The sequence below is a fragment of the Dermacentor variabilis genome, chromosome 11 (assembly GCF_050947875.1).
Source record: "Dermacentor variabilis isolate Ectoservices chromosome 11, ASM5094787v1, whole genome shotgun sequence".
Lineage (NCBI taxonomy): Eukaryota > Metazoa > Arthropoda > Arachnida > Ixodida > Ixodidae > Dermacentor > Dermacentor variabilis.
In genome coordinates, this window is record NC_134578.1 from 123,224,506 (window position 1) to 123,240,059 (window position 15,554).

The window sequence follows — 15,554 nt, forward strand, 5'->3', positions numbered from 1 at the left end:
AGCACGAGACCTAGCAATGGGTAGCCAAATATAGATTTGAGAAAACCAAAACGAATTCAGGAGTAAGAAGCGATAGGGTTGTTTTGGTGTAGATCAGTGGCTAAGTCCGGATATGAAAGAGGATGAAGAAAAGCAGAGTCTTTCCACTTCAACACTGTGAGGCATAACTCCCACAAATACATATAACTCTTACTTATTTTACTTTTTTACGGAGATTACCGACTTGCATTGGCTAGTGTTCACTTCAACAAACACTGCATGAAGTAAGCTTCCTGTGCATATTTCACCAGCTACTGCATCTTTGTTTCACATTATGAGTGAAACTGCAATTTTCTTTATGCCACAACTTGCCCAATTTTGTGTTTTGCAGTAGGATGTCAGCAGTGCTATTAAGGCACTTAAAGGGACACTAAAGGTTACTATTAATTCAACGTGGACTGTTGAAATACCACCCCAGAAACCTCGATACGCTTGTTTCGTGCCAAGGAGAGACATATTTTAAGAGAAAATGCGTTTTGAAGCGTCCGCGTGCCTCTAGCGCAGTTTAAATCGCCCGCCCTCCGATCGAGGAGCACTGACATCACGGTCTCATAGTGACGTTGCGCCGTCGGTGAGTGGAACGGCGTCCACAGACGGCGCTACGGCTTTTCTGCGCAAAACGCGAACGCGCGGCCAGAAACGGAGCCAAGACAGAGCCAACAGCAGAGCGAAAGCGGCAGCATGGCGGCAGTATGATGGCTAGCGGAACGAGAAACGCGCGACCATAAGCTGGTACCTCATTCTATGACGCAAACTTCGACGCTCGTCGCGATGGACCCTGACAACGACACATTGGCTCGCGATTCTGGGCTCAACTTCAGCGATTTGAGCACTGACGAGCGCGACCTGCTGCTGAGGGCTCGCGCTGCCGGCGTCGTTGCGTACTACGACGGCGCCCTCGACACCGGCTCTCCGGAGCGGGAAAGCATCGAGGGGAGCAGCGATGCGACCTCGGGCGAAGAAGACAGTATGGACATGCCGTCGCGACTTTCAAGCACAGACTGGTACGTACAGATGCTTGTTATTACGTGCTGCATCGGTGGCTTAGAAAAGTTACCTGCAATTTGCAATGCGCTGTTAAATCTAATCGAAACCTGCTCGTTTTCTCCTTCGCGGCCAGCTATGACGCGGCGTGTCATTTTCGTGTTTTAACAATTGAAATCATTTCAGGGCCAAGCCCTAAACAAGCACGGTGCCTGTAGCTTCGTGTTGGATGGACCTATGAGTCGAGCTGTCAACAGTGCCGGACGCAACATTGCGAATTGCGTGTGTAATCTGTACCGGCTTCTGGTTCGTGCATTGCTGTTACTTTTACATTACACATTATAGGTGCGAATGTGGACACTGCCAGGTGCTCGCGAACTTCCTCGAGCACGAGTGTCTGTGCTGTCGCGAGATGGGTGCACCCGTAAGTCTCGCCCAACCGCAGGGTTGCATCACGGAACATCCCGACTTCAATGTTCTGTGTCTGAACGTTGCCGTGCTCCGTGTGGCCTACCTGGAACTTCGTTCATGGGGGCACACCATGGACGATGAAATGCACAAGTAAGTTCTTGTTCTTGCACAGCTTTCTTTGGACCAATGAAATAAACGTGCATCGCTAAAACACATAGCTTATTAAACAAGCAAACACGTCAACTTTTTTAAATGCTGTTCGCCTACTCGGGTTGTTTTGGAAGGGACAAACAGAGAACATGAAGTATTTCTTTCAGTATGTTAACAGAATTAGTTTGCAAACACAGCAAGGTCAAGACTTCCAGTCGACAATTGTTGGCATCAGAAATGAAAATTTTTTGCACATCAAATCTCTAGGTGTGTGTAGGGCAGGAGAGCATACATCAGGCACGTACCCAAGGAGGGGCCCGGGGGCGGCGGTGCCCCCCTATCTCCTCCCGGCCACGCCTAGAGCACCGCCAAATCAATCTTGAGACTTGCCAGCTATTCCGTGGTCAACACTGGGCTGCTGTTACAGTATTGTTATGGCCAAGGCATAGAAGCGATCCCTGATCAGGTCAAGGGAAAGGTAAAAGTCACTGAACTGAGGGCGTGAAATAGACCGATATTCTCCCGCCTAAAGAATGGCGGAATGTTTTCGCCTTTCTCATTATTTCGATGTTTGTTTCAAAATCTGAAGGTGCTGCCATTAGAAAGGCCCCATTGATATATTTTCAACGATCTACATTTCCTAGTCATCCCTAAAAATTTCAAAATTTGAATCAAACCTTGCAATAACTCTTGAACCCATAAGCAATGTGAATGTCACCCGTTACCTCGTCTGGTTTTTCCCTTTAATCTAGAGTATTTTTCGTGGAAAAGTGGCAACGGGAAAAAAGAGTTGCAAAAATGGAAAAAATTAAGCCATTGTTTATGAAAATATTTATGGATGAAAATCTTTTTATTTAAGAAGGAAGTAGAGAAAACACAGGCCGGACAGGCCGCCATTGGAACATGAACCTGGCAACGTTTAACGCTAGAACGTTATCTAGTGAGGCGAGTCTAGCAGTGCTATTGGAGGAATTAGAGGGCAGTAAATGGGATATAATAGGGCTCAGTGAAGTTAGGAGGCCAAAAGAAGCATATACAGTGCTAAATAGCGGGCACGTCCTGTGCTACCGGGGCTTAGCGGAGAGAAGAGAACTAGGAGTCGGATTCCTGGTTAATAAGAATATAGCTGGTAACATACAGGAATTCTATAGCATTAACGAGAGGGTGGCAGGTCTTGTTGTGAAACTTAATAAGAGGTACAAAATGAAGATTGTACAGGTCTACGCCCCTACATCCAGTCATGATGACCAGGAAGTCGAAAGCTTCTATGAAGACGTGGAATCGGCGGTGGGTAGAGTGAAAACTAAATACACTATACTAATGGGCGACTTTAATGCCAAGGTAGGCAAGAAGCAGGCTGGAGACAAGGCAGTGGGTGAATATGGCATAGGCACTAGGAATAGCAGGGGAGAGTTATTAGTAGAGTTTGCGGAACAGAATAATATGAGGATAATGAATACCTTCTTCCGCAAGCGAGATAGCCGAAAGTGGACGTGGAGGAGCCCGAACGGCGAGACTAGAAATGAAATAGACTTCATACTCTGCGCTAACCCTGGCATCATACAAGATGTGGACGTGCTCGGAAAGGTGCGCTGCAGTGACCACAGGATGGTAAGAACTCGAATTAGCCTAAACCTGAGGAGGGAACGGAAGAAACTGGTACATAAGAAGCCGATCAATGAGTTAGCGGTAAGAGGGAAAATAGAGGAATTCCAGATCAAGCTACAGAACAGGTATTCGGCTTTAACTCAGGAAGAGGACCTTAGTGTTGAAGTAATGAACGACAATCTTGTGGGCATCATTAAGGAGTGTGCAATAGAAGTCGGTGGTAACTCCGTTAGACAGGATACCAGCAAACTATCGCAGGAGACGAAAGATCTGATCAAGAAACGCCAATGTATGAAAGCATCTAACCCTACAGCTAGAATAGAACTTGCAGAACTTTCGAAGTTAATCAACAAGCGTAAGACAGCTGACATAAGGAAGTATAATATGGATAGAATTGAACATGCGCTCAGGAACGGAGGAAGCCTAAAAACAGTGAAGAAGAAACTAGGAATTGGCAAGAATCAGATGTATGCGTTAAGAGACAAAGCCGGCAATATCATTACTAATATGGATGAGATAGTTCAAGTGGCTGAGGAGTTCTATAGAGATTTATACAGTACCAGTGGCATCCACGACGATAATGGAAGAGAAAATAGTCTAGAGGAATTCGAAATCCCAAAGGTAACGCCGGAAGAAGTAAAGAAAGCCTTAGGAGATATGCAAAGGGGGAAGGCAGCTGGGGAGGATCAGGTAACAGCAGATTTGTTGAAGGATGGTGGACAGATTGTTCTAGAGAAACTGGCCACCCTGTATACGCAATGCCTCATGACCTCGAGCGTACCGCAATCTTGGAAGAACGCTAACATAATCCTAATCCATAAGAAAGGGGACGCCAAAGACTTGAAAAATTATAGACCGATCAGCTTACTGTCCGTTGCCTACAAAGTATTTACTAAGGTAATTGCAAATAGAATCAGGAACACCTTAGACTTCTGTCAACCAAAGGACCAGGCAGGATTCCGTAAAGGCTACTCAACAATAGACCATATTCACACTATCAATCAAGTGATAGAGAAATGTGCAGAATATAACCAACCCTTATATATAGCTTTCATTGATTACGAGAAAGCGTTTGATTCAGTCGAAACCTCAGCAGTCATGGAGGCATTACGGAATCAGGGTGTAGATGAGCCATATGTAAAAATACTGGAAGATATCTATAGCGGCTCCACAGCCACCGTAGTCCTCCATGAAGCAAGCAACAAAATCCCAATACAGAAAGGCGTCAGGCAGGGAGATACGATATCTCCAATGCTATTCACAGCGTGTTTACAGGAGGTATTCAGAGACCTGGATTGGGAAGAATTGGGGATAAAAGTTAATGGAGAATACCTTAGTAACTTGCGATTCGCTGATGATATTGCCTTGCTTAGTAACTCAGGGGACCAATTGCAATGCATGCTCACTGACCTGGAGAGGCAAAGCAGAAGAGTGGGTCTAAAATTAATCTGCAGAAAACTAAAGTAATGCTTAACAGTCTCGGGAGAGAACAGCAATTTACAATAGGCAGCGAGGCACTGGAAGTCGTAAGGGAATACATCTACTTAGGGCAGGTAGTGATGGCGGATCCGGATCATGAGACGGAAATAATCAGAAGAATAAGAATGGGCTGGGGTGCGTTTGGCAGGCATTCCCAAATCATGAACAGCAGGTTGCCACTATCCCTCAAGAGAAAAGTATATAATAGCTGTGTCTTACCAGTACTCACCTACGGGGCAGAAACCTGGAGGCTTACTAAAAGGGTTCTACTCAAATTGAGGACGACACAACGAGCTATGGAAAGAAGAATGATAGGTGTAACGTTAAGGGATAAGAAAAGAGCAGATTGGGTGAGGGAACAAACGCGAGTTAATGACATCTTAGTTGAAATCAAGAAAAAGAAATGGGCATGGGCAGGACATGTAATGAGGAGGGAAGATAACCGATGGTCATTAAGGGTTACGGACTGGATCCCAAGGGAAGGGAAGCGTAGCAGGGGGCGGCAGAAAGTTAGGTGGGCGGATGAGATTAAGAAGTTTGCAGGGACGCCATGGCCACAATTAGTACATGACCGGGGTTGTTGGAGAAGCATGGGAGAGGCCTTTGCCCTGCAGTGGGCGTAACCAGGCTGATGATGATGATGAGAGAAAACGCCGCCAGAAGTGGAGAATGATTCCGTGCATTTTGAATTGCTCTTCTACAGTTATCAGTCAAGCCGCCCGACGTAGGCACTTATTTGCTGTGCCTATGTGGGCGCTTTTCTAACCTCCCACGGCGTGCCTCATAATCAGAAAGTGGATTTGGCACATGAAAACCCCATAATAATAACCTTCCACGGTGGGCGCAGCACGTCTACAACCATAGCGTCCTGTGCTCCACACGGTTGTATGGGACTAGCGGCCACGCATCATTACACAACTTCCCAAATAACACTACGAGTCGGTTTTGACATAGAGTTTCGAACAATAAGTAACTCTGGTGCTTCAATTGTTGAGCCACCATGGAAATGATGGGAAGTACACGTATTTGTCTGATCTTCGTGCTTGTGGATTTGTTTATCACACCTTGTATGCATTCATTGTCATAAATTTCAAAGCAATGTATACTTTTCCAAGTGCAGAAGACGCTACAAACGCAAACAATCACTGCTAATTGCAACGGTTCAGCTTGTTGAGGTGGCCAAATCGAAACGCGCCTAGCATCTCAAAGTACTGGCGTGCCCGCAATAAATTCATAAGGGCGTTGTCACGTGTCGATGCGGACCACCGCAGCATAATGATTTCAGTATCGGACGTCTATGCCTAGCGGTCCTGTGTTTGAATCCTGCGGTCGGACAATTTTAATAATGTTTGTTTATTTAATTATTTACTGTGTGGTACATTGTTGAAAATGACGAGTTTGCAAAGCCGTATCAAGCCGAAAGAATGAAGTTTAGGCAAATCCGTGTACTTCCCATAATTGCCATGCTTGCTCAACTGCTCCCATTGCAGCTCCCTTAGACACTACCCCCAGAGTTCTATCTAGTAATTATTGTGTGAAACTCCAGGGGCCTTAGTACTTCACTTGGTAGAGCAGGAAACGAGGGACCTAAAAGAACTTCGATTGTTCTGCAAACCCATCTTTCACTATAATTCATCCAGAGCTACTTAGAAAAACACTACTAGAAATCTTCATTTTGCTTGTTCTTGGCAGTGCCCTTTCTGTGCCTCTTTCCTGCGTGAGTCAATGTGATGTGGTTCCTTGTTTGCTTGCCAATTAAAGCAGAGGTGTATACCATAGGCGTACTTGTCAGATGCACCTTGTTTCTTTTCCATTTTGTGGGTTTGCGACGCGCCTTTAAGTGAGCGATGGAAAATTTTAAAGTTTGTACTAGTAAAAGTAGACCCGCCCCCGATTTTGCATAGAAACCTTGGGTGTTCCCCCCCTAGCAGAAAAAAAATTCCGGGTATGTGCCTGGCATACATATAGTTTGATCAAGCTGATGCTCATCCAGGAGGCCGCAGGTACCACCGGGCAGACGTCTATAGTTTTTTGTTGTAAAGTTGATCTTCCAAATGAATCCAAATATGTTTCTGATGCTCTTAATGCAATTCATATTGCATACAGTTGTTACACCCAGATTGTTACTCCTGTGGTGCACCTAATTTCAGCATTGGTTAAGAAACAGCTGCACATCAAAGCATTGTCTCATTTATAATGGTCATGCGCACTGTTTTATTAACATTATTTGCCATAGTGGCCTCATCACACACTTTGGAATTGTCAAGGGTTCACTCAGGAATACTTAGTCGGTTTGTCTGTAGGCATCATTTTTCTATTTTTTTAGCCAGCCTTCTCATTGTGACATTGTGCCACTAAGCCTCTTGATGTACACATACTGCATGACATATCCCAACAGCAAAGCTAATAGGTGTTGAAACAGCTGTTTGGCAAAACACTTTGTTTATTCATGCAGTGATAGAAGCAGTTCAGGATGGTTAGGAATTTAGAAGGAATCCAACAAACAGCAGATAAGTCTGTATTTATTTACAAGGACTATTGATCTATAATGACTGCTACATATTAAAAATGACAGTTAGAATGCTAGATATACAAAATAAAAATACAAATGGACAGTTGAGTATGCTCATTCATAAAGTAATGCAGCAAAAGAGGTCAAGGTTTATGCGTACAAAATATCTTTGGGTTGAAAGTGGCAAAATGGGTGGCAACAAGATGTAGCGGATGGGTAGAAGAATAGTTCGTGTTTTTAAAAAATTACTAATACACATGGTTGACATGGATGGATTCACTGACACCAACAGGAACCTCCTAATAGAACTGTGAGCAACACATTCATGTTATAGTAAACATACGAACAATGAAAAACTGATATCACATTGGATTTGTACACTGGCTGTCGACTGCTACCTAATGTTGAAGTAAAGTTATGGCACATTATGTAACGTAATATATGAGCAGGGAACTAGCCACTTAAAAAGACATTATAAACGAATTTACATTGAACATGGAGCAGTTTTATGAGAAAAAAAAATTGTAGGGAGAGAGCACCCCCTTCTAGGCTTGTGAAGTAAAGCCACTATAGTCCAGCTGGCTGACGAATAGATCTACAACTGTGCTTGTTTACTTTCAGTGCCTGGTGGGCACTTATTTAACATGGGATGCAAGTTTAACTGAGGCCACAAAAAATTGTATTAATAATATCAATAAAAAAATGCTTGGGGGCCATAGCCTGCAGCCTCTTCCACAGAGGCTACTCACAGCATCAATCCATCCAACCAAGTGAAGTGCCTTCAATTCACTCAATGTTTCTATGCAAGTGTGTAATAATTGTTTTGTATTTTTTTTTCTTTACAGAAGGTACCGGTACACAGCGTACAGGCAATTTGTGCGCTGGCTGTGGGGGCGGCTTCGAAAAGGCGAACGTTTTGTGTTGCCATCGTGTGCTGTCGCGAAAATTCGGGTGACGTTTCCCACAGAAACGCCCACAGGATTCAAGTACCCAGAGTCTTAGAGGGAAAGAAAATTGTGGAAGCAGCGCAGTGTCATCGATAAATCGCAGTGCACATTTGAGTTCCTCATCAGATATCGAAAAATGTTCTGCTTACCTGTCAGCAGGTATCACTAGTCACAAGGTTGTCGGTTTTTTAAAGCTAAAGTGCTGAGCAGTAAAACATTCTGTATTCTTGTTGATGATGTGTTTCGTCACTGAAGACATAATGGAAAAGTTAGTGATGACTAGAATGCCAGCGATATGGCAGAGTAGGAAGAATCATGTGTGCATGTTTAACTCTTTCCTTACCAGGACTTAGGAAATCAAGCAATTTGACATATTGTTTACACGTTTCATCAGAACAGGAAATAGCAATGTTCTCTCCTGTCTGGCTGCTTCCTTTGTTTTGGCATTGTTTTCTAAAGCGACACAACAAAGTAATTTCTTACAACCACACTAACGGTGCACTCGCTGAAAGTGAAGCTACATTTGCCTGTCTAACTAGCATACAAGCTAACATTTTTGTATCGTATGGGTTGTGGCTAGTGCGTTTTGGAATGAAATGATCACTTTGAAAATGAGCACATTGTTAACGGTCAGGGAACAGTCAAGAAAATGTGTGATGCCGATCTGTGCACTGCATCAGAACTTGAGGAACCGTGCTTTGTGTGCAGCTACAAGGTCTCTCTTGGGCACTCTTTGGTCATCCCGAGATGAGAATGCAGCTGGAACACTTTCCTCTACTTGTGCAAGTGCTTTGGAGAATGTTTCATACTCTGCGCACAGCTCCATCACTTTCTTGTGCAGGTCTTTCACATAGTCTAAAAAAAAGAAAAGTTCAACAGATTATTGCATTTCTTCCCTTTCATACCTGCACACACCTAAAAGGGGGGACGTCCTAAGGCCTATACAAACACTCCATATGCTAGAGTTCATCCAGGAATAAGGTTACCATCAATTTCACAGACAACATTGTTTAATCTCATAAAAATTAACATCATTGGAAAAGTGAAACTTTACTCTATTTTTCTACATAATCGCCATCTTTTTTCTACGCATTTTTGCAGACTGCTCCAATTTTTGTACCCCAATGTCATAGACCTCCGCCGCCAGCCCGTTGAGGAAGCGTTTCACCTCTTTGACTTCATCGTTGCTCCGGAAGCATTGGCCATTCAAATGTTCCACGTTATGTATCGCGGAGTGTCTGTCATTGCACCCTTTCAGTGACACATCTCTATGATGTGCAGCTTTTGGCAGTACATGGCAATCTTGAGCAAAATTCCACTGATCTGGCAAAATGTCTTCATTGGACAGACTGCCATGAAGGTTAAGAAAATTTCTGTGAAAAACAGCTGTCGCAGTCACTTCACTCTCCATTGCAAGAGATATCGATGCTTTTGGTAGACAGTACAGGAGGACTAAAACATTCCCTTTTTTACAAACATTGCTGCATAACATATTGCAATAGTAGGCAAAGCATAGCACAGCAAGTATTTTCAAATTGACTTGCCAAATGTGGGAGCTGTCTTGAGTGCACATGCTGTTGAGGTACCTTGCCTGACCTTGGATGACTTTATGCGCCACTGTTCTGCACCATCACAGCTCCTTCCTTGCTCTCGCTGGGAGTTCTCATTGAAATGAAAATTCAATTGAAAATTATTTTGTCTCAGCATTAATAATCCACTGTAGTTTCATTGCTAGAACATTAGCTTATGCAAACTCACCGGGCCTTCATGCCTTCATATGTGAATGCAGTTGACTTTGGGGCAAAACTATTTAGAACACTGTGGAAGGACTCCAGGCTGTATGTCTGGACAGATGGTGACAACTGGCGGATGTCTTTCAGCAACAGTGGTGCTGCCACAATGCGCTCAATTTGCTTGTAGGCTGGAGAGTCTGACAAGAAAGGGAATTATAAATACAGCTCTTTCATGCACTTTATCTTGGTGCTCTTTGGTTATTTATGCCTACCAGCAGTGAGCCATCGCATGCGGCGGGATTGTCCATGAAGACAGCGGGGGTACAGGCCACCATGTCCTTCATGTCTGTTCTTAATGTGGTTCAGCATGCTACTCCATGCTGCCACCAGCATGTCCCCGTTGCCACCGCAAGCGCATGCACACCAGTACAGGTGGTTGGTAATGGCTTGAGTCCATTCTGTAATGGCACTGCATCCAGCCCTTCGGGAAGCTGCAGTCAGCTTTTTCCTGATGCCTGCAACAAGGCAACAGCACAATACACTATTGCTCCATGTCAGGTGGATCTGCATTTTGCATGCCATAAGCCTCGTAAAGATATAGCAGCACTGGTATGCATTGTATGAACCAAGGTTGCAAGCAAACTCATTAAAGGAATCATGTGCCTGAGAATCTAACCAAGGCTGATACAGCTTGAATACTAAAGGGGTATGAACAGAGGAGCCATGAGGGCAGTGAATAGCCTACCGCGATAAAAGCCATACCACTCCTTCAAAATCCCAAATCAACTTCCTGTAGGAGCTGAACGAACAATGTGCACACAAAAGGCATGTAGTAGTATTTATTTATGGACTAGTTCAGTTTCAGGAAATTTTAATATAGTGTAAAGAACAACGCAGACAAATGGGCCAAGTACTGAATAAGAAGTATGACTTTTTACAAAGCACAATTGTTCCTCCTTATCTGAAATCCTTTTCTGATGAAATTTGACATGCTAAAGAATTTATGCTTCGTACTGAAATTTTTTTCATCACCAGGGTTAGCCATGATCATGATCGCATGAAAAGTGTATGACGACACTCATGAGACATGGACGATGAAATTATGAATAGTGATGCCGATGGAATGATGAAGGCAGTACAACGAAAGTATCATGATCACGATGGGGTGACGAAAGCAGTATAATGAGCACATTACGACAAACGTGACCATGTTGCAATAACCATCACAGCAGCGGCATAATCGTGATTGTATGAATTTCCTTTTCTTAGCATACGTGTCCACTGAACATTCCATTATACAATGGCATGTACATTCACTAAGTGCACTAGGTGACGCACAGGCCATCTGTTGCAAGCGAACAACATGAATTTCTTCGTACTCTTTGCAACATGCCACACATCGAAGTGATGATCGATGTCCGGACGTTGCAGCCGCATGTGCTTCTTAATTCCCGAGTGGCGGTCCGTAGTCAATGAGCCCACAGTCACGCCTTGCTCAGAAAGAAATTTGAGACCTCTTACGAGGCCCTCTTTTTCCATTTGGGCACTTGCCTGCACTTGTTCACTCTGCAAAACAGGAATGCACAGAAAACACCGCTGGTATTGATATCATCATCAGCCTGGCTATGCCCACTGCAGGGCAAAGGCCTCTGCTATGCTTCGCCCACCCCGGTCATGTACTAATTGTGGCCATGTTGTCCCTCCAAACTTCTTAATCCCATCCGCCCACCTAACTTTCTGCTGCCTCCTGCTTTGGAGTCCTTGGAGTCCCCTTTCTTATGGATTAAGATTATGTTGGCGTCCTTCCAAGATTCTGGTACACTTGAGGTCATGAGGCATTGCGCATACAGGGTGGCCAGTTTTTGTAGAACAATCTGCCCACCAACCTTCAATAAATCTACTGTTACCTGATCCTCTCCAGCTGCCTTCCCCTTTGCATAGCTCCCAAGGCTTTCTTTACTTCTTCTGGCGTTACTTGTGGGATTTCAAATTACTCTAGACTATTCTCTCTTCCATTATCATCGTGGGTGCCACTGGTACTGTATAAATCTGTATAGAACTCCTCAGCAACTTGAGCTATCTCATCCATATTAGTAATGATATTGCCGGCTTTGTCTCTTAACGCATACATCTTATTCTTGCCTATTCCTAGTTTCTTCTTCACTGCTTTTAGGCTTCCTCCATTCTTGAGAGCATCTTCAATTCTATCCATATTACACTTCCTTATGTCAGCTGTCTTTCGCTTGTTGATTAACTTGGAAAGTTCTGCTAGTTCTTTTCTAGCTGTAGGGTTAGAGGCTTTCATACATTGGTGTTTCTTATTCAGTGCCTGGTATTTCAGGTATTAATATACAGCTTGAAAAATATAATCGTAACAATACCCAGTTTAGAAATCTCGAAAGAAGGACCACCTCTTTACTGCGATGAGCCACTGAACGGCTCGGATTGCATGTCAACGTTGCATGCCATATTTTAGTTGGCTGGGGTAAATGTTGCTTGCCTAATAAGACCTATCATGAAAGCATCTGAACTGCTTTTTGCTTGACTTACCTCCTTCACTTAAACTTGCTCTGTATGTATGATTTTTCTCTTTTCAGGGCACAGAAAGGAGTATGAGAGGAACTTGGCGCTGTGGCCAGGGGAATCACATCGCCCATCCCCGCAAAGCTGCAGGCTGGTATCGCTGAGCTCTGTAAGCAAAGTTTTCTGATGCTCATCCCAGACCTGTAAGGAATTCACGAGTAGAGTTCAAGCACAAAAGTGGCACAGGGGACAGAGAGATTTGCTAAAGGAATTCACGCTGTTAATGAGCATGGGAAGGTTAAAACTGCGCAAAAAACAAATACAAGTAGAAGGAACACACAATACACCATGAGTGCAGACTTGTGTATTCCTTTGCTTCCCCTAGTTTGTTCATGCAGTTTTAACCTTCCTTTAAGTGTGAACCAACTAGTTAGCAAGAAAGTCCTAATGAGTGCGCTTCACAGTGATTCAAAATGTGACTGGGGACGAGGACATAAATAGATGCTTGAAAGAACGGAACATTAGGCAAGTTGGTTGCATTCATAGTAACGAGCAGGTCGAACGATGAGGACAAACAACTGCGCAGGACGAGCACTGAACTCCAACTGCATTTTATTCACAGAAATTGCTTGTTTTAATAGAAAAGAAGATACGTGAACCCAGCTATGGCACGACGATAACGACATTAGAAAGAGATACAAACCTTGAGGATAACGCAGACTTATAAATTCAACAAAACTGATCAGGTACATTAAAAAGTGACACACTAGTTAAAAATCACTGCTTGTCAAAAACTATGCAAGGTTACTTGCTTTCTAAATGTGATACCGATGTCTGCCTGATGCACGCGATTCCTTTTTTATGTATGTGCTATACCTCGACTAGTTCACATGCCAATTTTTAGTGATGCTGATGTGATTTTGCAGCACGGAAATCAGAGGACCCACAAGCTGGCAGAGGCATGCAACATAAAGAAAAGAGGAATCATGCGTGTCAGCCAGACATCAATATCTGTTTTACAATCCAAAGTAACCTTGTCGCACAAGGACTGGTCAGGTGCATAGTTTTTGAGAACGTGATTTTCAACTAGTCTCTCACATTTTCATGCACCTGGTGTCCACACATACGTTATTTATATCTTTAAATCCGTGTTGTCCTTGCGGTTTCTTTTCATCTGTCTTTTTGTTCATCTTGTATAATAGCTGGATTTCCTTCTTGTGTAATAGCTGGGTTTACTAACTTTTTGTTTGTATTCCAACAGGCGTTTTTTGGGAATTAAATGTAGTTATATCGGGGATCATTCCGCACAGTTTGTTGTCCTCATCGTTTGTGCTGCACATTACCATAAGTCGACAAGCAGAGAAGGCCAGCCTGTGACATTACATTGAGACGGTCTATTACAAACGACAGTGTAAATGCATTGTACACTGGAAACAAAGGAATAATGAAGTGCAGCACAGGTTAATTAAGCACCAGTGAAAACATGACTTGCTATTGCCTGCACAGCATGCCCATGATCGTCGAAGACAGCATTTATTTCTGCAGTAATGAGATAGGTGGATTGCTCATTCACAGTGTGCCTTCCCACACTATCTGGGCTTCTTCAAACAAAGATTGCACCCCACAGGCATGACAACGATTGACTAAAATGCCTAGTTCATCATTGTGCACATTGTTATTGTGCTCATGCGGGGAGTCATTTAAACATAATGCATCTGCTGCCTGGCAACACATTTGCATTTTCTTTTGTGTTGCATTGGAAATATAGTGTTTATGTGGGATGGAAGGTAACTGTTTGCACTCCTACATGCCGTTCGATATTTTTTTAAGGCAGGAAACAAGATGCATGTAGGGTGTTAGTAATACCTTGTCATACTTGCAAGTTACCCTTTCCGCCTAACAGACAGAAACATAAGCTTGTCATGTTTTCATTGGTGTTCTATCTATGCTGCACTTCAATTCTTTGTTTCTAGCATACGGCATGTACACGTGTAGCACATGTATAATACAGAGACCCATCAGAAAGGCAGTGCCTGTCCTCGCCTACTCATTGATTTTTGTTCTTGTCCCAAGTAGTGCAGTTACATTTTCAATTATGCAGGACAAATTTGCTGAATTTCTGACGTTACGAAGTTACATTCTTCAGCCATGCTCATCAGAGCCACCAATGCATTACATTAGCTTACACAGTACTACCAGGACCAGTTTTCACCGAATAGCCTTATGAAAAAAATATATCCTTTGGCTGAAGGAAACGCTTTCCTGCAACAACCAACACTTACAATTTTTTTCAGTTACATTCCTGGCAGCAATAGAAGAAAGGAAAAAAATTGATGTTGGTTCCCTTGGCGTGGAATGCCAAAGTCTGTAAAAGCTGTAATGTCAGCGATATAGAGGTTCTGAATAAAATGAAAATGGCAATCCAATTTACTGTTCTTTCATTACTGATGCAATGAACTGCACAACATCATAATAATGTATGTTCACATTGGTGAAAGTAATACGCAACCGTACGTTGGAACACTGGACCCAACCAGATCGACGACACAAGCGATTACACAAATGGGACCAAGAAATGAAATTTCGTATGCCTCACAAGTTCAAAAAAAGCCACACAAGCACGGTGCACCGGATTCGCCATGGTGTCGCATTCACCAACTGTTATAGACATACGATAGGTGCCAGTGATACTAGCCCAAACTGAATACTGCGCGGCGCCAGAAACACTTGAACATACATTTTGCGTGTGTCCCGCGTACACGCAACAGCGACAGCAAATGGTCTCTTCCACTGCAGTGATCCATAAGAGACCGCTATCAGACGAGTTTCTTTTAGGTCCTTGGCCTAATGCAAACAGCGCAGCCCTGGTAACAAGTGCCGCTATAGCTTTTCTCCAAGCCACTGAGCTGGAGGCACGGCTTTAGAGATGCCACAACTCTGTGAATTTGTCTATACGCATCTCTTCCTTATACCATCATCACTCATCAGCCCTTTTCCTCCCCGTCCCTTCTCCCCAGTGTAGAGTAGCAGGCCAGAGCAAGTTATAGCTCAGGCCGACCTCTCTGCCTTTCTGTAAATAAATTTCTCTCTCTCTCTCTTGGTGAAAGTAAGCACAGAACTAATACTCAGGTTCGAAATAAAGTGCCTTTTGAGCATATTTGAATGGTG

The 15,554-nt window shown here is 43.6% G+C and overlaps 3 protein-coding genes across 4 annotated transcripts; 1 reads left to right on the forward strand and 2 right to left on the reverse strand.

The window, feature by feature from the left end:
- The first annotated feature begins 586 nt into the window (after positions 1 to 586).
- LOC142564187 (P2X purinoceptor 7-like) lies at positions 587 to 14,806 on the forward strand. 2 transcript variants are annotated; one of them, XM_075675088.1, is made up of 4 exons: positions 588 to 1,043; positions 1,369 to 1,584; positions 12,461 to 12,589; positions 14,681 to 14,806. In XM_075675088.1, exons 1-3 carry the CDS (start codon positions 784 to 786, stop codon positions 12,477 to 12,479), a joined length of 495 nt encoding a protein of 164 aa, XP_075531203.1. In that variant the 5' UTR covers positions 588 to 783; the 3' UTR covers positions 12,480 to 12,589; positions 14,681 to 14,806. The 2 variants fall into 2 exon arrangements, with proteins under 2 accessions (XP_075531202.1, XP_075531203.1); XM_075675087.1 differs by lacking the exons at positions 12,461 to 12,589; positions 14,681 to 14,806 and adding an exon at positions 8,029 to 8,191 and having other exon boundaries at positions 587 to 1,043.
- Positions 8,691 to 9,837, reverse strand: LOC142564421 (uncharacterized). Its single transcript, XM_075675416.1, has 2 exons — positions 9,675 to 9,837; positions 8,691 to 8,985 (listed from the first exon to the last, which is right to left on the reverse strand). Exons 1-2 carry the CDS (start codon positions 9,835 to 9,837, stop codon positions 8,807 to 8,809), a joined length of 342 nt encoding a protein of 113 aa, XP_075531531.1. The 3' UTR covers positions 8,691 to 8,806.
- LOC142564188 (uncharacterized) lies at positions 9,844 to 10,537 on the reverse strand. The gene is made up of 2 exons (XM_075675089.1): positions 10,136 to 10,537; positions 9,844 to 10,060 (listed from the first exon to the last, which is right to left on the reverse strand). The coding sequence occupies exons 1-2, from the start codon at positions 10,443 to 10,445 to the stop codon at positions 9,885 to 9,887; spliced, it is 486 nt and encodes a 161-aa protein (XP_075531204.1). The 5' UTR covers positions 10,446 to 10,537; the 3' UTR covers positions 9,844 to 9,884.
- Positions 14,807 to 15,554: the final 748 nt, after the last annotated feature.